The sequence below is a fragment of the Rhinoraja longicauda genome, chromosome 9, assembly GCF_053455715.1.
Source record: "Rhinoraja longicauda isolate Sanriku21f chromosome 9, sRhiLon1.1, whole genome shotgun sequence".
Taxonomy (NCBI): Eukaryota; Metazoa; Chordata; class Chondrichthyes; order Rajiformes; family Arhynchobatidae; genus Rhinoraja; species Rhinoraja longicauda.
This window is the reverse complement of record NC_135961.1, coordinates 2,924,876-2,947,458: the sequence shown is the minus strand read 5'-3', so window position 1 is coordinate 2,947,458 and position 22,583 is coordinate 2,924,876. Positions and strand designations below refer to the sequence as shown.

The 22,583-nt window shown below is 46.8% G+C and overlaps 1 protein-coding gene across 1 annotated transcript in view; it reads left to right on the top strand.

The window, feature by feature from the left end:
• The first annotated feature begins 6,299 nt into the window (after positions 1 to 6,299).
• The window catches only part of LOC144596886 (synaptojanin-2-like), a 129,821-nt gene continuing 113,537 nt past the window's right edge, over positions 6,300 to 22,583 (top strand). Inside the window, exon 1 of the mRNA XM_078405752.1 lies at positions 6,300 to 6,375. Coding sequence (XP_078261878.1) covers positions 6,333 to 6,375 — 43 coding nt within the window. The 5' untranslated portion in view covers positions 6,300 to 6,332. The remainder of the gene's footprint in view (positions 6,376 to 22,583) is intronic.

Genomic DNA, 22,583 nt, shown 5'->3' with positions numbered 1-22,583 from the left:
ACAGGCTGGTCTCCTTGTTACCGTCAGGCAGACGATACAGGAGTATGGCTGCGCGTACCACCGGACTGAAGAACAGTTTCTACCATCAGGCCATCAGGCTTCTGAACTCATAAACACATTTCACATCATATATGTTGATTATTTTAATATTGTTTTTTTACCTATTTTTAATATTGTCTTTTTACCTTACTAATGTCATTTTTTATCTTATTTATCCTTGGAATGTTACTGCTGAGGTGACCCGTTGTCTTGTCAAATACATTTCATTGTATCGTTGACCCTGTGCCAACCTACATATGACAAATATAATTTATTATTATTATCATCTACATTAGTCCAACCTACCTGCGCTTGGCCCATACCCTTTTAAACCTATCCTATCCATGTACCTGTCCAAATGTCTTGTAAATGTTGTGATACCTCAACTACGTCCTCTGCCAGCTCGTTCCGCCTACCCACCACTCTCTGTGTGAAGGTATTTATTCACAAAATGCTGGAGTAACTCAGCAGGTCAGGCAGCATCTCAGGAGGGAAGGAATGGGTGACGTTTCGGGTCGAGACCCGTCTGAAGAAGGGTCTCGACCCGAACATCAGTCTGAAGAAGGGTCTCGACCCGAAACGTCACCCATTCCTTCTCTCCTGAGATGCTGCCTGACCTGCTGGTTACTCCAGCATTTTGTGAATAAATACCTTCAATTTGTACCAGCATCTGCAGTTATTTTCTTATACTCTCTGTGTGAAAATGTTGCCCCTCGGGTTCCTATTAAATCCGGTCTCTCCCACCTTAAACCGATGTCCTCTGGTTCTCGATTCTCCTACACTGGTTAAAGGACTCTTAACTTTCACCCTATTTATTCCCCCTCATGATTTTACGCACCTTGATAAGATCACCCCCATCCTCCTGTGCCCCAGGGAATATAGTCCTAGCCTGCCCAACCTCTCCCTGTAGCTCAACCCTTCAACTCCTGGCAACAGAGTATCTCTAAATCTAAATCTAAATCTAAATCTAACATCCTCGTAAACCTTCTCTGCACTCTTTCCAGCTTAACATTGCCCTTCCTACAGCAGGGCGACCAATACTGACACAACACTCCAAATAATGATGTCAAGAATACATTATACATTTAGAGGAAGTGAACAGAAGAAATGACACAACAGCAAATAATTAACCAAGCAAGTGTTAGCTTTTGTAACAAATAGCTTAGAGTAGAGGGACATCGTGCAGATATTGTAAAGCCCCCTGTATGGTTTTAGTCTCGTATCCATTTTCTCTAAGAGGGGCTCGAAGATAGGCACAAAAAGCTGGAGTAACTCTGCAGGTCGGACAGCTTCTCTGGAGAAAAGGAATAGGTGATGTTTCGGGTCGGGACCCTTTTTAGACAATAATAGACAATAGGTGCAGGAGGAGGCCATTCGGCCCTTCGAGCCAGCACCGCCATTCAATGTGATCATGGCTGATCATTCTCAATCAGTACCCCGTTCCTGCCTTCTCCCCATACCCCCTGACTCCGCTATCCTTAAGAGCTCTATCCAGCTCTCTCCTGAATGCATTCAGAGAATTGGCCTCCACTGCCTTCTGAGGCAGAGAATTCCACAGATTCACAACTCTCTGACTGAAAAAGTTTTTCCTCATCTCCGTTCTAAATGGCCTACCCCTTATTCTTAAACTGTGGCCCCTGGTTCTGGACTCCCCCCAACATTGGGAACATGTTTCCTGCCTCTAACGTGTCCAACCCCTTAATAATCTTATACGTTTCGATAAGATCTCCTCTCATCCGTCTAAATTCCAGTGTATACAAGCCTAGACTTTCAACATATGATAGTCCTGCCATTCCGGGAATTAACCTAGTAAACCTACGCTGCACGCCCTCAATAGCAAGAATATCCTGAGACTGGGAGAAGGGAAAGAGGTATAGAAGCTGATGTTTCATAAAGACGAGGGAGTGGGGGCTCGGGAAGCAGAGGTCATTAAAGAGACGAAGGGCGTGTGAGGTGTCTTGGACATGGGTCGGGAGAGATTGGACCAGGGGGGATAGAATGGAGTCGAGGTACGTGATGATCATTTCAGTGGGACAGGAGCAGGCAGAAACAATGGGTCTGCCAGGGCAATTGTGTTTGTGGATATTAGGGAGAAGGTAAAACTGGGCCTTGCGGGGCGGGGGAACCGTAAGGTTGGAGGCTGTGGAGGACAGGCAGCTGGAAGTGATATGATCAGACATGGTGTGTGAGGTTGGGCCTGGTGCCCATCTGTGTGGTCATGGTCCAAAGATAAGGACAATATAAGGGCGGCAAAATTCTTCAACGTTGACATACCTTGAGGAGCGATCTGCATGGGGGAAGACAAACTGACAAAAGGTGGACTGGCACTGTAAAGCTTGCGAGAAGGCAGGCTGTGTGAGGCCAGGAGGACAAAGAACACACACAGGCTGGACAATGGGGATGGATACAGTCTAGACAAGTGTGGAATAATGATGCAATACAGAATGATGTAACTTGTAGACCTATCAACTTATTATAAGAAAATAACTGCAGATGCCGGTACAAATCGAAGGTATTTATTCACAAAATGCTGGAGTAACTCAGCAGGTCAGGCAGCATCTCAGGAGAGAAGGAATGGGTGACGTTTCGGGTCGAGACCCTTCTTCAACTTATTAAGTGAAGAAAGACTGGATAGACTCGGCTTGTACTCGCTGGAATTTAGAAGATTGAGGGGGGATCTTATAGAAACGTACAAAATTCTTAAGGGGTTGGACAGGCTGGATGCGGGAAGATTGTTCCCGATGTTGGGGAAGTCCAGAACAAGGGGTCACAGTTTAAGGATAAGGGGGAAGTCTTTTAGGACCGAGATGAGAACGTTTTTTTTCACACAGAGAGTGGTGAGTCTGTGGAAATCTCTGTCACAGAGGGTAGTTGAGGCCAGTTCATTGGCTATATTTAAGAGGAAGTTGGATGTGGCCCTTGCGGCTAAAGGGATCAGGGGGTATGGAGAGAAGGCAGGTACAGGATACTGAATTGGATGATCAGCCATGATCATATTGAATGGCGGTGCAGGCTCGAAGGGCTGAATGGCCTACTCCTGCACCTATTTTCTATGTTTCTAAGTGCATAACCCCACCAGTAGACATAGACATAGAAAATAGGTGCAGGAGGAGGCCATTCAGCCCTTCGAGCCAGCACCGCCATTCATTGTGATCATGGCTGATCATCCACAATCAGTAACCCGTGCCTGCCTTCTCCCCATATCCCTTGATTCCACTTGCCGCTAGAACTCGATCTAACTCTCTTTTAAATTCATCCAGTGAATTGGCCTCCACTGCCCTCTGCGGCAGAGAATTCCACAAATTCACAACTCTCTGGGTGAAAACGTTTTTTCTCACCTCAGTTTTAAATGGCCTCTCCTTTATTCTTAGACTGTGGCCCCTGGTTCAGGACTCCACCAACATTGGGAACATTTTTCTTGCTTGTCCAGTCCTTTTATAATTTTATACATCTCTATAAGATCCCCTCTCATCCTTCTAAACTCCGGTGAATACAAGCCCAGTCTTTTCCGATCTTTCCTCATATGACAGTCCCGCCATCCCAGGGATTAACCTCGTGAACCTACGCTACACTGCCTCAATAGCAAGGACGTCCTTCCTCAAATTAGGAGACCAAAACTGCACACCAGTGTTTAATCCCTAAAATTCTTTGCATTACATGAAGAGCTTTTAACATTCTGCTTTTTCCACCAAAGCACAAGCACAGATGATAAAATCATATCAAGTGCAATTGTTATAAATGTCTTTCAGCCTGATTTATGGAATGGTGTTGGGTTTCTTGTGGTAATATTTGCAAGAAATAACACTTCTAGATATATTGATGTTAGATAATACGTTGTGGACATGATTTGGATTAACTACCAATTGTGTAGATTGCCATGCAATGGAATGCAGTTTGGTTAATGCTAGATAAGAATGGAATGAATATTTTGTGTCTTCCAAGAGGCATTACAGAGAACTATTGTTTTTTAAAACATTTATAATCTTGGTTCAGAAAAATGCAGGAAATGAGAGTCAGTTTGTGCAAACCATAACGGCAGAGTGATTGATAGTGACTAGATTAATTTTGCTGATATTTTGGTGAGATAAATGTTAGTGTGCTGGTGTTTGATAATCAGCCATGTATGCTGTTAATAGATACAAAATGCTGGAGTAACTCAACGGGACAGGCAGCATCTCTGGAGAGAAGGAATCCTTCTCTCCAGAGATGCTGCCTGTCCCGCTGAGTTACTCCAGCATTTTGTGTCTATCTTCCAGTTAAACCAGCATCTGCAGTTCCTTCCTACACATGTATTCAGTGGTGCAGATTATGCATTTTGTGGCAAGTGCAGATTAACATTGGACATTATTGTTCATTGATCTCTGTGTTAGTAATGCAGAATTATGACAGAATTATAAAACTGATTTAGTGAACCGTTTTTATTATTAATAATGCAAATTCAGAGGAAATCTGAGGAAAGACAATCTTGCCATAGAGGGAGTACAGAGAAGGTTCACCAGATTGATTCCTGCGATGGCAGGACTTTCATATGAAGAAAGACTGGATAGACTCGGCTTGTACTCGCTGGAATTTAGAAGATTGAGGGGGGATCTTATAGAAACTTACAAAATTCTTAAGGGGTTGGACAGGCTAGATGCAGGAACATTGTTCCTGATGTTGGGGAAGTCCAGAACAAGGGGTCACAGTTTAAGGATAAGGGGGAAGTCTTTTAGGACCAAGATGAGAAAGTTTTTTTTCACACAGAGAGTGGTGAATCTGTGGAATTCTCTGCCACAGAAGGTAGTTGAGGCCAGTTCATTGGCTATATTTAAGAGGGAGTTAGATGTGACCCTTGTGGTTAAAGGGATCAGGGGGTATGGAGAGAAGGCAGGTACAGGATACTGAGTTGGATGATCAGCCATAATCATATTGAATGGCGGTGCAGGCTCGAAGGGCCGAATGGCCTACTCCTGCACCTATTGTCTATGTTTCTATGCTAAGTCTAGGATGCTGCAATGAAGAATGCTTGCCTTCCCCCCCCCCCCGCCCCAACTCAACGTGGCTGGCTGACATGTTCACCTTCCAATGACAATTTCATGGATTAAATTTCAGAGATCAGTTCAAGGTTAATGGAAGATCTTATTGCTGAACTTAACATAGGGACCTGAGCTGTGGATTAGATGTTGCTTTTCCAAATTGTAGGTATGGTATTGAATGAAAGTCATGAAATTGTGGTTGCAGCCCAGACCATCACACAAACCAACCTCCCTTCCATTGGCTCCATTTTGCCTCCATTAGGCCAGCAGCATAATCAAGGACGAGTCGCACCCTGGCCACTCCCTCTTCTCCCCTCTCTCATCGGGCAAAAGGTATAGAAGTGTGAAAACGCACACCTCCAGATTCAGGGACAGTCTCTTCCCAGCTGTTATCAGGCAACTGAATCATCCTACCACAACCAGAGAACAGTGCTGAACTACTATCTACCTCATTGGTGACCCTCAGACTATCCTTGTTCAGACTGGCTTTACCTTGCACTGAACGTTATCCCCTTATCATGTATCTATACACTGTAAATGGCTCGATTGTAATCATGTATTGTGTTTCCGCTGACTGGATCGCACGCAACAAAAGCTGTTCACTGTATCTCGGTACAAGTGACAATAAACTGAACTGAAACTGAACTGAAGCAAGAATCACAAAGTGGCCTCGAGGCTGATTGTAAATGTGATTGTATCCATGGCAAATGTACTAGCCAATACTATCCATTGCAAATGTACAGGCTGGCAGAAGAATAACTTCGAATTCAGAGAGAAGGAAGAATAAGAAATATCAACAATTTAAAAGTTTAAAGGATAAGTTATGAAGTAAAAAAACAGAGAGGCACAAAATGCTGGACTACCTGAGCTCAGTGTGAAGAACGGTCTTGACTCGAAAAACGTCACCCATTCCTTCTCTCCAGAGATGCTGCCTGTCCCGCTGAGTTACTCCAGCATTTTGTGTCTATCTTCAGTGTAAACCAGCATCTGCAGTTCTTTCCTACAGAAGTAAAGAAGCAGATTGTCTCTATTCCTTAGTAATGTGTACTGCACCATTCGTCTTTAGGTTATAAACTAGACCAAGTCGACCTGTTGGGCTCAAACCTCTCCCCCTCCCCCTCCCCCTCTCCAGTAGATAGATTGGGTTTGATGATACAGATGGAACTCCAATGCTTATCACTGTTATTATTTAAAGTCCATTAAGATGCCACATGTCTAATGTCTGGTTTTGTTTCAGCATCTGAAGAGGACTTTGGAAAAGAGCGTTATGAGAAAATAATGGATGCATATGGCTGTTTGGGTGTACTTCGAATGAGGAATGGTATGTGAGTAGAAATTCTCACGTGATTTATGAATGTAATACGATTAAGCAAGTTAGAGATCACATCAGCGTCGCAGGTTTTAAATATATTTTAATGCGTCTGCATTCTAAAATTCTGGTTTTCTTACAACGAATATTGTAGACAGTCTGTATACATTTATTTGCTTTTTCAATGTGTCTGTTTTAATTGCCTTCAAGACATTTTGAAAATACGACCTTATTACATACGGAAACACGTAGGGCTTCAAGTAAACTAGACGAGCCGTGCACCCATTGGGTCCAAACCTCTCTTGCATTGATAATCTTCTAAACACAATTTTATTTACCCTAAAAGCGCTCAGCAAGTTCCCAGGGTCTGGCCCGGCAAGCCTCCCCCCAACTGCGCCCACGCGGATACCGGGCACGGCAACCCTTCCCCAACTGACGACCCGTCGACCCTCCCCCAAGGCCGAGGGGGGAGAGAGGAAAGGGGAGAGGGAGCCACTCACCCCGGCCCCGGGCGGCCATCGCGGCGGCCAGCAGCAGGAGAGCAGCCGCAAGGCGCTGCCGCATAGCCGTCCTGCCGGCGGTCATCTTCTTTGACCCTCTGCTACCGCGCTGCACCATGGGAGGAAGGTCAGGTGCGGGGCCTGTGTCCTGCCGGCGGCCATCCTCTTTGGCCCTCTGCCGCTGCGCTGCACCATGGGAGGAAGGTCAGGTGCGGGGCCTGTGTCCTGCCGGCGGCCATCTTCTTTGACCCTCTGCCGCTGCGCTGCACCATGGGAGGAAGGTCAGGTGCGGGGCATGTCGGGACAGGCTGTTGCGCGGGGAGGGGGGGGGGGGAGCGCATTTATTAAAGTTTATAAAGTTAATTACTTTTAAAATGTAACGAAACACGATACTGCACACCGCAGGCAAATGGCGAGTGGGCCTAAAATTGTTGCGCTCCCTTGTACCGTTTTGGCTGAATTTCTGGAACACACATACATACATACATACAAACATACATTCATACATACATACATACATACATACATACATACATACATACATACATACATACATACATACATACATACATACATACATACATACATACATACATACATACATACACACAAGATGAGAGTTTTAGTTACCCCCCTCCCCCTTTCCCCTCCTTCCCCCATCCCTCCTTCCACCCCTCCCCTCTACCCCTCCCCCTTTCCCCTCCTCCCCTCCTCCCCCTCCCACTTTCCCCTCCTCCCCCCCTCCCTCCCTCCCTAGGAGATAGATTTAAACTTTAAAATGTGAACACGAATTTCAATAAAACCACTTGCATTACCATTAAAGTGATGATGGTGAGTAAGGTGGGCCTAAAATTGTCGCGCTATCGTGTACCGTTTTGGCTGAAGTTCGATCACAAACAAACGAGAGTTTTAGTATATATATATATATATATATATATATATATATATATATATATAAAGTAATATAGATAGTCATAGAATGGAAGTTTGGAAGCAGACCCTTCAGCTCAACTTCCTTTCTGACCAAGTTGGCATACTGGGCTAGTCCCATTTGCCTCCATTTGACCCATCGTCCTCTAAACCCTTCCTATTCACATGGCTGTCCAGATATCTTTTGAAAGTGGTAATTGCATCCTCTTGTATAGCTTCCTCTGGCGGTTTATTCCAGGTATGGATTTCAGTTTGAGTGGGAAAAAATGCCCGCAAGGTCCCTCTTAAATGTCTCCCCTCTCAACTTAAGTCTATGTCCTCTAGTTTTAGAATCCTCTGCCCTTGAAACAAGATCAAGAGACATTAATCTCATCCATGCCCCTCATGATCTGACACATCTCCATAAAAGCACCCCTCAGCCTTCTTTGCTCCAAAGAAAAGAGTTTCAGTCTATGCAATCTCTCCCATAGCTCAAGCCCGTAAACCCAGGTAACATCCTAGTGAATCTCTGCTAAACCCTTTCCGTCTTATTGACATCCTTCCTGTAGCTCAGTGACCAAAACTACACACAGTACTCCTCTGGCAGCTCGTTCCATACACCCACCACCCTTTGTGTGAAAAAGCTACCCCTCAGATTCCTATTAAATCTCACAGTGGTCACATTATCGACAGGTACAACTGGATCACGATAGGCCAGCTTCCCAATAAAGGCAAGCATGCCAAATGTTTTCTTCCACACACTGTTCAACTGACTTTTCTCTTTTAGGGATCTATGCACTTGTGCTTTCCAGATTTCTTTGTTCTGCAACATCGATGGATTCTTGATTAGTACAGGTAGAAACATAGAAAAAAGGTGCAGGAGGAGGCCATTCTGCCCGAGCCAGCACCGCCATTCATTGTGATCATGGCTGATCGTCCACAATCAATAACCCGTGCCTGCCTTCTCCCCATATCCCTTGGTTCCACTAACCCGTAGAGCTCTATCTAACTCTCTTAAATCCATCCAGTGATTTGGCCTCCACTGCCCTCTGTGGCTGAGAATTCCACAAATTCACAACTCTCTGGCTGAAAAAGTTTTTTCTCACCTCAGTTTTAAATGGCCTCCCCTTTATTCTAAGACTATGGCCCCTGGTTCTGGACTCGCCCAACATTGGAAACATTTTTCCTGCATCTAGCCTGCCCAGTCCTTTTATAATTTTATATGTTTCTATAAGATCCCCTCTCATCCTTCTAAACTCCTTCTAAGTTCAATCTTTTTTCGTATGTCAGTCCCGCCATCCCAGGGATCAATCTCGTTAACCTACGCTGCACTGCCTCAATTACAAGGATGTCCTTCCTCAAATTAGGAGACCAAAACTGTACACAATACTCCAGATGTGGTCTATACAACTGCAGAAGAACCTCTTTACTCCTATACTGAAATCCTCTCGTTATGAAGGCCAACATGCCATTAGCTTTCTTCACTACCTGCTGTACCTGCATGCCAACGTTCAGTGACTGGTGTACAAGGACACCCAGGTCTCGCTGCACCTCCCCCTTACCTAACCTAACTCCATTGAGATGTCAGGGCTTATGGGGAGAAAGCAGGAGAATGGGGTTAGGAGGGAGAGATAGATCAGCCATGATTGAATGGCAGAGTAGGCTTGATGGGCCGAATGGCCTAATTCTGCTTCTATCACGTATGACCTTATGCCCCAGAGCTGTACCATTCGTAGTGCAAGTCCTGACCTGGATTGATGTACTAAAGAACAACACCTCGCACTTGTCAGAGTTAAATTCCGTTTGATTTAGGTCTTGATGTAAACTTAGATATCCTTCGTCATGGTGGCATCACGGTAGAGTTGCTGCCTTACAGCGCCGGAGACCCGAGTTTGATCCTGAATACGGTGATGCCTGTACGGAGTTTGTACGTTCTCCCCGTGACCGCGTGGGTTTTCTTTGATCTTCGGTTTCCTCCCACGCTCCAAAGACGTGCAGGTTGGTAGGTTGATTTGCTTGGTATTAATGTAAAACTATTGCGAGTGTGTGTGGGATAGTGATAATGTGTGTGGAGATCGCTGGTCGATGCGGACGCAGTGGGCTGAAGGGCCTGTTATTGCGCTGTATCTCTAAACTCAACTTTTGAGTATAGAAGTTGGGAGGTCATGTTGGAGTTCTATAAGGTGTTGGTGAGGCCGCATTTAGAGTTTTGTATTCAGTCCAGGGCACCATGCTATAGGGAAGATGTTGTCAAGCTGGAAAGGTTACAGAGAAGATTTCTAAGGATATTGCCAGGACTCGAGGGCCTCAAGGTTGAATAGTCTGGAACTCTATTCCTTGGCGCGCAGGAGGTTGAGGGGCAATCTTCTAGCGGTGTATAAAATCATGAGAGGAATAGATTGCGTAGACGCACAGAGTCTCGTGCCCAGTGTAGGGAAATCGAGGACATAGGTTAAAAGCGAAGGGGAAAAGATTTAATAGGAATCTGAGTCTTAACCTTTTCACACAAAGGGTGGTGGGTGTATGGAATGAGCTGCCGGAGGAGGTAGTTGAGGGTGGGGCTAATGTAGCTGGGACATTGTTGGCCGGTGTGTGCGTTGGGTTGAAGAGCCTGTTTCCACGCTGTATTACTACATGAATCTATCGACCCTTTGACTTCTTCCTCCAAGTTAATTTTGACTCCAATTGGCTAGCTTGCCTTGGATTCCATTTGATCAAACTCTTCAGATAACCTTACCTTGTGGGATCTTGCCAAAAGCCTTGACGCAATCCAAACAGACTGCCCTATCCTCATCAAATTTCAAGAGAATGTTAGAGTTGGCTTTAGCTCTTGGGGCTAAAGGAATCAAGGGATATGGGTAAAAAGCAGGAACGGAGTACTGATTTTAGATGATCAGCCATGATCAGATTGAATGGTGGTGCTGGCTCGAAGGGCCGAACGGCCTCCTCCTGCACCTATTTTTCTATGTTTCTATGTTTCTAACGCCTTGGTGACATCTTTTAAAAAAACAACTCTTGTCGGGTTTGTGGAACATGATTCTCCATGCATGCTCACTACCACTAAGCAGTCTATGTCTACCCAAATGTTGGTAGATCCCTCCAACAGCTTACCCACTTCTGACACAGAAGGCTGTGGAGCCCAAGTCAGTGGATATTGTTAAGGCAGAGATACTTGATTAGTACGGATGTCAGGAGTTACGGGGAGAAGGCAGGAGAATGGGGTTAGGAGGGAGAGAAAGATCAGCCGAATGGCCTAATTCTGCTCCCATCACATTACCACCTGTTGTTCCCTGGTTTATTTTTGTTGCCCTTATTAAATAATGGTACAACATTAACCATCCTCCTGTCTACCAGAACGTCACCTGTGGCTGAGGTAGATTGAGGTATCTGTGCAACGGCCTGTTCAATTTCCTCCCGAGCTTTCCACAAGTGCCTGGATACTGTACGTCCTCAAAAGCTGTTATCTGCAAGATCTTAGCCATGAGACTGGGAGGATGTTGGTGATTTTCTTCGGCCAGCTCTGAAGTGCCTGTGATTTCACCATTCCAATATCGGGCTGATGAATGTACTTTGCATTTTCTCGTGTTCCTTCCAACTTGCATTGGGTCAGTTTTCCGGCACAAACTTCATTTGCCCCACGTCTATCAGGTCGGCAGTCTCTCGATGAACTCGTGATCTCCTGGGCTAGTGATGGTGGGAATAGGAAGCCAAGACTGGTGCATGCGTGGCTGAGGAGTTGGTGCAGAGGAGAGGAATTCACATTTTGGGACCATTTTTGGCATCTCTTTGGCGGCCTGGGTGAGCTGTACGAGAGGTTTGAGTTGCATCTGAACTGCAGGGGCACCAATATCCTGCTGGTGCTATTCAGGAGGATTTGAACCAGACTGGTAGTTGGCTGGGATTCAGTGCAGGTCAATGGAAGCAAGTTCAGTAGATTGGATAGGCAGGTGGGCGACAAGGAACGAGGAAACACTGTTGGTTTAAATCGCATTTATATCAATGCTGGAGAGGCAGCTAAACTCAGCATGGATGGAAATGTACTACTGGGAAGTTATCACCATTTTGGGAACCACTAAGGGCGGTCACGGTGGCGCAGCGGTAGAGTTGCTGCCTTACAGCGCTTACAGCGCCAGAGACCCGGGTTCGATCCCGACTACGGGCGCCGTCTGTACGGAGTTTGTACGTTCTCCCCGTGACCTGCGTGGGTTTTCTCCGAGATCTTCGGTTTCCTCCCACACTCCAAAGACGTGCAGGTTTGTGGGCTAATTGGCTGGGCAAATGTAAAAATTATCCCCAGTGGGTTAACACCACACATTAACACTGCCCTACACGCACCAGGGCATTTTTTACATTTATACCAAGTCAATTAACCTACATACCTGCACGTCTTTGGAGCGTGGGAGGAAACCGAAGATCTCGGAGAAAACCCACGCAGGTCACGGGGAGAACGTACAAACTCCGGACAGACAGCGCCCGTAGTCGGGATGGAACCCGGGTCTCTGGCGCTGCCAGGCAGTAGCTCTGCCCTTTACGCCACCGTGCCGCCTCAATCCCCCAATTGGTGTCCTGATTGTTGGGATCATGCTATCGGCCCCCAAATAGTCGACAGGGATTGGAGGAACAAATAAGTCAGAGAATTGCAGGACTGAAAGGGTTGTCATAGAATGGGACTGGGACAGTATAGACTGGGACTTGCCTGAGAATTTGGACGGGGTGGAATTTGTCAAACATGTTCAGGGAAGGTTGCTCTGGCAACATGTAGAAAGTCCCCCACAAGGGAGAGATCAACACTGAACTGGTACATCATGGGCTGGTTCAGCAACTCAAATGCCCAGGAATGAAGGGGATTTGGGCGGTCACGGTGGCGCAGCGGTAGAGTTGCTGCCTTACAGCGAATGCAGCGCCGGAGACCCGGGTTCCATCCCCACTACGGGTGCCGTCTGTACGGAGTTTGTACGTTCTCCCCGTGACCTGCGTGGGTTTTCTCCGAGATCTTCGGTTTCCTCCCACACTCCAAAGACGTGCAGGTTTGTAAGTTAATTGGCTGGGCAAAATGTAAAAATTGTCCCTAGTGGGTGTAGGATAGTGTTAATGTGCGGGGATCGCTGGGCGGCGCGGACCCGGTGGGCCGAAGGGCCTGTTTCCGCGCTGTATCTCCAAACTAAACTAAAAAGGTTGCAAAACGTGATAGACAGTGCCTGCTCAATCACGGCCTCATCTTCATCGAAGGGAACCACAGGAGATGGATCAAAAAGGCAGCCGGCATCGTCAAGGATCCACACTCACAGGTCTTGTTGGTGTGGGCTCCTGTGCATCGGTGAGACCAAGAGTGGATGCAGAAACGGTTTCGCTGAACGTTTACAATCGGTCTGCCCAGCCCTCTGGGATCTCCCGGTCGACAACCATTTCAACTCCTCCTCACATCCCCACACTGACCTTTCTGTCCTGGGCCTCCTCCGTTGCCAGAACAGGGTCACGAGCAAATTGGAGGAACACCACCTTCATATTTTTCACTTAGATAGATTACAACCCAACAGTATGAACATTGAATTCCCTCATTTTAAGTGACATCTACTACTCACCTCCCCTGCCTTGCCTCCTTCCTCCACCCTGGTCATTTTACCAGTTCCGCAGTTCTCCACATTGTTTTCCTCTTGAGATCACACCTTCCCTGGTCTACCAGGGCACCGACCTACCTGAGCTCATTTGTGGCCAGCCCTGATTAGTCCTGGTCTTTTCTCACCTCCAGCTCTTCACCCCACCTCCTACTTTCAGTCTGAAGAAAGGTCACGCATCATAGAAACATAGAAAATAGGTGCAGGAGTAGGCCATTCGGCCCTTCGAGCCTGCACTGCCATTCAATATGATCATGGCTGATCATCCAACTCAGTATCCCATACCTGCCTTCTCTCCATACCCCCTGATCCCTTTAGCCACAAGGGCCACATCTAACTCCCTCTTAAATATAGCCAATGAACTGGCCTCAACTACCTTCTGTGGCAGAGAATTCCACAGATTCACCACTCTCTGTGTGAAAAAAAACGTTCTCATCTCGGTCCTAAAAGACTTCCCCCTTATCCTTAAACTGTGACCCCTTGTTCTGGACTTCCCCAACATCGGGAACAATCTTCCTGCATCTAGCCTGTCCAACCCCTTAAGAATTTTGTAAGTTTCTATAAGATCCCCCCTCAATCTTCTAAATTCCAGCGAGTACAAGCCGAATTCCAGCGAGCATCCTTTTTTGGCAGAGATGCTGCCTGACCCGTTGAGTTACTCCAGCACTTTGAGTCTATCTTTGGTGTAAACTAGCATCAGTGGTTCCTTCTTTCTAGATAAAACATCGTCTACTTTGACTCCATTTTTTTCTGCACATATGCTAATTCAACTACTGAATCATTGTCTGTTTTTATAGCTCTCGTGATTATCTCCAATCGGCCTGGGCCTGATCCTTTCTCAATTTATTACTGTTAAATCTTTTCCAGTTGACTATCTTCACCTCTGGATGAATATGTTCTCTTTCAGTTCTCCCACTGAAGGTTTTGATTTTCACTTCCCCGCTTTCCACCCATGTGGGCTCCAAAGTCATGAGGCAACAGCAATGGCTGTCATCTCATTCAACAGTTCAACAGTTCAACAGAGCTTTATTTGTCATTCGGTACCAAGGTACCGAACGAAACTACATAGCAGTCACACAAAAAAAAAAAAAAAACACAAGACACATGACCCCAACACAAACGTCCATCACAGTGACTCCAAACACCCCCTCACTGTGATGGAGGCAACAAAACTTCCACTCTCTTCCCCACGCCCACGGACAGACAGCTCGTCCCCGACCGACCCGCACAGTCCCCGCAAGGGGGTGGAAGTCCCCGCGGCCGAGTCGCACCGGGCGCTGAAACGTCTCGCGGCCGAGCCGGGCGATGGAAGGCCCCGCGACCGAGCCTTGCGCAGCTAAGTCCCACGGCAGAGCCGCACCGGGCGATGTTAAGTTCAGCGGCCGAGCCGCACCAGCGATGTAAAGCCCCGCGGCCGAGCCGCACCGGGCGATGTTAAGTCCCGCGGCCGAGCCGCACCAGCGATGAAAAGTCCCGCGGCTGAGCTGCACCGGGCACTATTAAGTCCAGCGGCCGAGCCGCACCGGGCGATGGAAGGCCCCGCGGCCGAGCCGCACCCCGCGCCGTGAGGAAGAGACCTAAAAGAGAAAGGTTTCCCCCACACCACCCACACCACCACCCCCCACACATACACAACCAAAAAAAAAACCAAAAACTATCCCAACATCGACACACAACAAAAAAAAAAAGGAAAAAAGACGAACAGACTGCTAGCGAGCCGCAGCCGTTAGGCGCCGCCACTTTTGACCACTCTCGTGAAATGGAGCCTTTGAATTTACACCGAAAGACAATAGACAATAGGTGCAGGAGGAGGCCATTCGGCCCTTTGAGCCAGCACCGCCATTCAATGTGATCATGGCAGATCATTCTCAATCAGTACCCCGTTCCTGCCTTCTCCCCATACCCCCTGACTCTGCTATCCTTAAGAGCTCTATCTAGCTCTCTCTTGAATGCATTCAGAGAATTGGTCTCCACTGCCTTCTGAGGCAGAGAATTCCACAGATTCACAACTCTCTGACTGAAAAAGTTTTTCCTCGTCTCAGTTCTAAATGGCCTACCCCTTATTCTTAAACTGTGGCCCCTTGTTCTGGACTCCCCCAACATTGGGAACATGTTTCCTGCCTCTAACGTGTCCAACCCCTTAATAATCTTATACGTTTCGATAAGATCTCCTCTCATCCTTCTAAATTCCAGTGTATACAAGTCTAGTTCCTCCAGTCTTTCAACATATGATAGTCCCGCCATTCCGGGAATTAACCTAGTAAACCTACGCTGCACGCCCTCAATAGCAAGACTATCCTTCCTCAAATTTGGAGACCAAAACTGCACACAGTACTCCAGGTGCGGTCTCACTAGGTCCCTGTACAACTGCAGAAGGACCTCTTTGCTCCTATACTCAACTCCTCTTGTTATGAAGGCCAACATTCCATTGGTTTTCTTCACTGCCTGCTGTACCTGCATGCTTTGGTAACCCTGCTGTGGGAAAGATGCCACTGAGTTGGAAATAGTTTAGTCAAGATGCACACGGACGTTGCCAAACCTCAAGTGCCGATGTTATGGGGAGAGGTTGGGCAGACTAGGATTTTATTCCTTGCAATGCGGAAGGCAGAGGAGTAATCTTATAGAGGTGTATAAATCCATGTGTATATACACAGTGTATACTGTAAATGCAATACATATAATATATAATTTAAAAAAATTAATCACTGTAATACAAGTGGAAAAAAACTAAATCAAAGACAGTCCACAGAAGTTGATAGACAATAGACAATAGCACCACCATTCAATGTGATCATGGCTGATCATTCTCAATCAGTACCCCGTTCCTGCCTTCTCCCCATACCCCCTGACTCCGCTATCCTTAAGAGCTCTATCTAGCTCTCTCTTGAATGCATTCAGAGAATCGCCCTCCAACTGATAGTTGCTGCCGTGAGTGTTGTGTTGTGTTCAAGCGCTGGTAGTTGTTGGGAAGAAGCTATTCTTCAACTGGCGGTCACAATTTTCAGACTCCTGTACTTTCTTTGGGCGAGTCCAGAACCAGGGGCCACACAGCCTAAGAATAAAGGGGAGGCCATTTAAAACTGAGGTGAGAAAGAACTTTTTCACCCAGAGAGTTGTGAATTTGGGGAATTCTCTGCCACAGAGGGCAGTGGAGGCCAAATCACTGGATGGATTTAAGAGAGTCCGATAGAGCTCTAGGGGCTAGTGGGATCAAGGGATATGAGGAGAAGGCAGGCACGGGTTACTGATTGTGGATGATCAGCCATGATCACAATGAATGGCGGTGCTGGCTCGAAGGGCCAAACGGCCTCCTCCTGCACCTATTTTCTATGTTTCTATATCACAATAGTGCTATTGCATCGACTGGCAGCCTGTTGTTCCAGCTCCGATTTGTGATGATTCTTTTAACTCAACTAGTTCAAAGCGACTATATTTGAACTTGATCTGTTCTGCTGATTGCAAAATGTTGCTACAGTCCAGCTCTGTCCATTTCCATCCTTTGATGGTTCTAATTACACTAAACAAGAACAGATTGTTGGTATCGTGTAACGTTACTACTGCATGATTAAAATGGAGTAAAATAAGGGGGGGGGGGTAGGTGGTGGTGCAGCAGTAGAGTTGCAGCCTTTCAGTACTTACAGCGCCGGAGACCCGGGTTCCATCCCGACCAAGGGGGCTGTCTGTAAGGAGTTTGTACGTTCTCCCCGTGACCTGCGTGAGTTTTCTCCGGGATCTTCGGCTTCCTCCCACACTCCAAAGACGTGCAGGTTTGTAGGTTAATTGGCTTGGGTTTGTATACTTGATACGAGTGTAAATTGTCCCTAGTGAGTGTAGGATAGTGTTAATGTGCGGGGATCGCTGGTCGGCGCGGACCCGGTGGGCCGAGTGGATAGAATGAGTTCATGAGAAGGCAGGCACGGGTTATTGATTGTTGGACGATCAGCCATGATCACAATGAATGGCGGTGCTGGCTCGAAGGGCCGAATGGCCTCCTCCTGCACCTATTTTCTATGTCTATGTCTGTGTCATGAATGCACTGCCCAGAGAAAGCCGTCAGCAGAACCCGCCCAGTAATTTGAACATACTTATGTTTGCTCTTTCTATAAATAACTCTGTTAACTACCTGGAACTCTAACAGCACATCTCGTTTGAGCTGAAAACCAGTTTTACTACCTTTTAAGCTTTGAAGGTGCTGAGGTGAATCATTGCCAGATAAATTACAGATGAATGAATGAATGAATAGGTTTATTTGCCAAGTATGTGCATATACAAGGAATGAGCCTTGGTGCTCCACTCACAGATGACAACACAAACACACAGTTAACAATTAAGAATAAAGCATAACCACCTCAAAACAATAAGGATACACCATTACGGTCTAAACATGTGGGTGAAAATAAACCTGAGCAAAAAAGAGACTACAGACTTTGGTTATTGGGTAGAACTATCACTCGTGGTAAAAAGCTGTTTTTATGTCCGGCTGTGGCTGCTTTGACAGTCCGGAGTCGCCTTCCAGAGGGAAGTGCTTCGAAGAGTTTGTGGCCAGGGTGAGAGGGGTCAGAGATGATCTTGCCCGCTCGCTTCCTGGCCCTTGCAGTGTTCAGTTCGTCAGTGGGGGGAAGGTTGCAGCCAACAACCTTCTCAGCTGTGCGAACGATGCGTTGCAGCCTCCGGATGTGGTGCTTGGTGGCTGAGCCAAACCAGACCACGATGGAGAAGGTGAGGACGGACTCAATGATGGCAGTGTAGAATCAGATGTAGGGCTGATCAGTTTCACGGTTCTGTGTTTCAAACGGATTTGAAATGTGAATGGGAGGAAATGTGCTAACTCTACCTCCCGGCTGCTAAACACTTCAACTCCCCCTCCCATTCCCACACTGACCTTTCTGTCCCAGGCCTCCTCCATTGTCAGAGTGAGGCCCAGCGCAAAGTGGAGGAACAGCACCTCATATTTCACTTGTGCAGCTTACAACCCAGCGGTGTGAACATTGACCTCTCTAACTTCAGATAGCCCTTGCTTTCCCTCTCTCTCTCCGTCCCTCCCTCCCCCGCCCTAGTTCTCCGACTAGTTTCACTTTCCTCCTGATTAATTTTACTGTTTCTATGCCTCATCGTCACCTTCCCCTCAGCCAACAATGAACCATTCTATATTTCCTTGACCATCGTCTGCTTTGATCTGTCATTTTCTCACCTTACCCTTCCATATCTCTAGTTTCCCCCCCCCCCTGACTCTCAGTCTGAAGAAGGGTCTCGACCCGAAACGTCACCCATTCCTTCTCTCCCGAGATGCTGCCTGTCCCGCTGAGTTACTCCAGCATTTTGTGTCTTCTGTGCTAACTCTATTCTTGGGATAACCGTCAAAACTAAGCTTGTGCTTTGAATAATCAGCTTACCCTTAAGGTGATTTAGTGCTTGCTTGGAATTTTGTATTCCACTAAGTACAAATGTTCACTGAGAAACTATCTCGAACTCTAAGATAGCAGCTCAGTTATGCTGCAAATCCGTCACTTGGTTACACTCTCCTGCATATTAAGCTCAAACTCAGAGTTCAAACACCATGCATTTGCCAAAAAATACTGTAAGAAAATAACTGCAGATGCTGGTACAAATCGAAGGTATTTCTTTCACAAAATGCTGGAGTAATTCAGCAGGTCAGGCAGCATCTCAGGAGAGAAGGAATGGGTGACGTTTCGGATCGAGACCCTTCTTCAGTCTGAAGAAACGTCACCCATTCTTTCTCTCCTGAGATGCTGCCTGACCTGCTGAGTTACTCCAGCATTTTGTGAAATAAATGCCAAAAAATACTGTTCCACTGAATGACCACAAGAAATAGGAACAGAATTAAGTCTACTCTGCCATTTAATCATGGCTCATCTACTTTTCCCTCATGCCTTCATTCTCCTGCCTTCTCCCCTGTAACCTTTAATGGTTCCCCTGTTACCTGTAACCCATCAATCTCTGTCTTAAAAAGGGCGGTCATAGTGGCACAGCGGTAGAGTTGCTGCCTTACAGCGAATGCAGCGCCGGAGACTCAGGTTCGATCCCGACTACGGGTGCCGTCTGTACGGAGTTTGCACGTTCTCCCCGTGACCTGTGTGGGTTTTCTCCGAGATCTGCAATTTCCTCCCACACTCCAAAGACGTGCAGGTTTGTAGGTTAATTGGCTTGGTATAAATGCAAAATTGTCCCTAGTGCGTGTAGGATAGTGTTAGTGTGCGGGGATTGCCTGTCGGTGTGGACTCGGTGGGCCGAAGGGCCTGATTCCGTGCTGTATCTCTAAACTAAACTAAAAAACACATTGCAGGGTGATGCTAAACTAATAGGCTTGTCATTGCAGGAGATTTTAACTTGCCCAATATTGACTGGGACTGCCAAAGTGTCAAGGGCATAGTTGGAGTGAATTTGTCAAATATGTTCAGGAAACTATCTTGAGACAGCCCAGCAAGAGATAAGGCAAAGCTTGATCTACTCTGAGGAAATTTGGATGGGCAAGTGACTTAAGAGTAAGTGGGTGTAGGAAAATAATTGCAGATGCTGGTACAAATCGAAGGTATCACAAAATGCTGGAGTAACTCAGCGGGTCAGGCAGCATCTAGGAGAGAAGGAATGGGCGACGTTTCGGGTCGAGACCCTTCTTCAGACTGATGTCAGGGGGGGTGGGACAAAGGAAGGATATAGGTGGAGGCAGGAAGACAAGTGGCTGAGCACTTCAACTCCCCCTCCCATTCCCAGTCTGACCTTTCTGTCATGGGCCTCCTCCAGTGCCATGGTGAGGCCCACCGGAAATTGGAGGAACAGCACCTCATATTTCGCTTGGGCAGCTTGCAGCCCAGCGGTATGAACATCGACTTCTCCAACTTTAGATAGTTCCTCTGTCCCTCTCTTCCCCTCCCCCTTCCCAGATCTCCCTCTATCTTCCTGTCTCCACCTATATCCTTCCTTTGTCCCGCCCCCCCCTGACATCAGTCTGAAGAAGGGTCTCGACCCGAAACGTCACCCATTCCTTCTCTCCTAGATGCTGCCTGACCTGCTGAGTTACTCCAGCATTTTGTGATACCTTCGAAGGTATACCTTGTATACACTGGAATTTAATAATAATAATAATAATAATAATGCATTACATTTATATAGCGCTTTTCATACACTCAAAGACGCTTTACAGGGATTTAGAGAACATAGGGAAGTGAATAAATAGATAAATAAGTAAACGAACAGAGAAAGGAGACAGAAGGTGAGGTGACCTTCAGTGGTTGAAGGCAGTACTGAACAGGTGAGACTTCAGTGATGTTTTGAATGTGGTGAGTGAGGAGGAGTCTCTGACGGTTTGGTAGTGAGTTCCATAGAGTGGGAGCAGCGATGGAGAAAGCCCTGTCCCCCCCAGGATTAGGAGATTGGCAGCAGCAGAGCGGAGGGTGCAGGTGGGAGTGTGCCTGTGGAGGAGGTCAGTCAGGTAGGATGAGGCCAGGTTATGGAGGGCTTTGTAGGTCATGAGGAGGATTTTGTACTGGATTCTCTGGGGGATGGGGAGCCAGTGGAGTTTGTAAAGGACGGGGGTGATATGGTCACGGATCGGGGTGTGGGTGAGTAGACGGGCAGCGGAGTTTTGAATGTATTGAAGTTTACTGATGATTTTTGAGGGTGCGCCATAGAGGAGGCTGTTGCAGTAGTCCAGACGGGAGGTGATGAAGGCATGGATGAGGGTTTCTGCAGCTGTGGAGGAGAGGGATGGACGGAGACGGGCAATGTTTTTGAGGTGGAAGAAGGCTGTCTTTGTGATGTGTTTGATGTGTTTTAGAAGGATGAGAGGAGATCTTATCAAAACGTATAAGATTATTAAGGGGTTGGACACGTTAGAGGCAGGAAACATGTTCCCAATGTTGGGGGAGTCCAGAACCAGGGGCCACAGTTTAAGAATAAGGTGTTTATAACTGAGATGAGGAAAACATTTTTCAGTCAGAGAGTTGTGAATCTGTGGAATTCTCTGCCTCAGAAGGCAGTGGAGGCCAATTCTCTGAATGCATTCAAGAGAGAGCTAGATAGAGCTCTTAAGGATAGCGGAGTCAGGAGGTATGGGGAGAAGGCAAGAACGGGATACTGATTGAGAATGATCAGCCATGATCACATTGAATGGCGGTGCTGGCTCGAAGGGCCGAATGGCCTCCTCCTGCACCTATTGTCTATTGTCTATTGTCTAAGAGTAAGTGGGTGAGCCTTTTGGGACCAGTGACCTCGTGTGACCATAAACATGATACAGATTTGCAAATTAGGTTAGCAACCAACGGGTAAGTTAATTACTTTGATCTGCCCTTTTCACCCGGATGTGAGATTGCGCAGTTGTAAGGCAAGCGTGGGCACGCCTTGACTTGCATAATAGGGCCTTGTGTAAACTTCCACTTACATGAGCAATTCCTTAGGCCCACTCTGATGGCCCTGTCAGCACTGGGCGGAAGCTTGTTTCCCTGCGGCCATCAAACTGTACAACTCCTCTCCCTTCTGTCCTGGGGTAGACTGACCCCCCCCAGCCCCCCCCCCCCCCTACAATCTTCGCACGTCCCCAATCCTTTCCACTCGTCTCTTTAATTTCATGTTTCATGTATCATGTATGACTGTTGGCAGATCAATTTCCCCCCCCGGGATAAATAAAGTTCTATTGTATCGTATCGTATTATAAATGCTTTCACTGCTTTAGTTTAGTTTGGAGATACAGTGTGGAAACAGGCCTTAGACTGGCTTCTAAACAACAGATAGAGGCATTCGATATAGAGCTGTGGAAACCACACAGGATTTATTTCCTTGGCCTCTTCCCTGTTCTCTTTCAAATCTGCAATTATCATTTGCTCCTCACTAATTAAATGTAGCAAAGACATTTTTTTGCACTGTCCCCAAATTCTACTTCTTCTCTCAAGGCATTGAATATGAACACTGATTAGGAAGGCATCTTCAAAGACGTACTGTACAGGTTTGTAGGTTAATTGGCTTGATAAGATTGTAAACTGTCTCCAGTCTGTGTTAATGTGTGGGGGTGGTTGGTATAGCTCAGTGGGAATATAGAAACATAGACAATAGGTGCAGGAGTAGGCCATTTGGCCCTTCGAGCCAGCACCACTATTCATATCATCATATCATATCATATATATACAGCCGGAAACAGGCCTTTTCAGCCCACCAAGTCCGTGCCGCCCAGCGATCCCCGTAC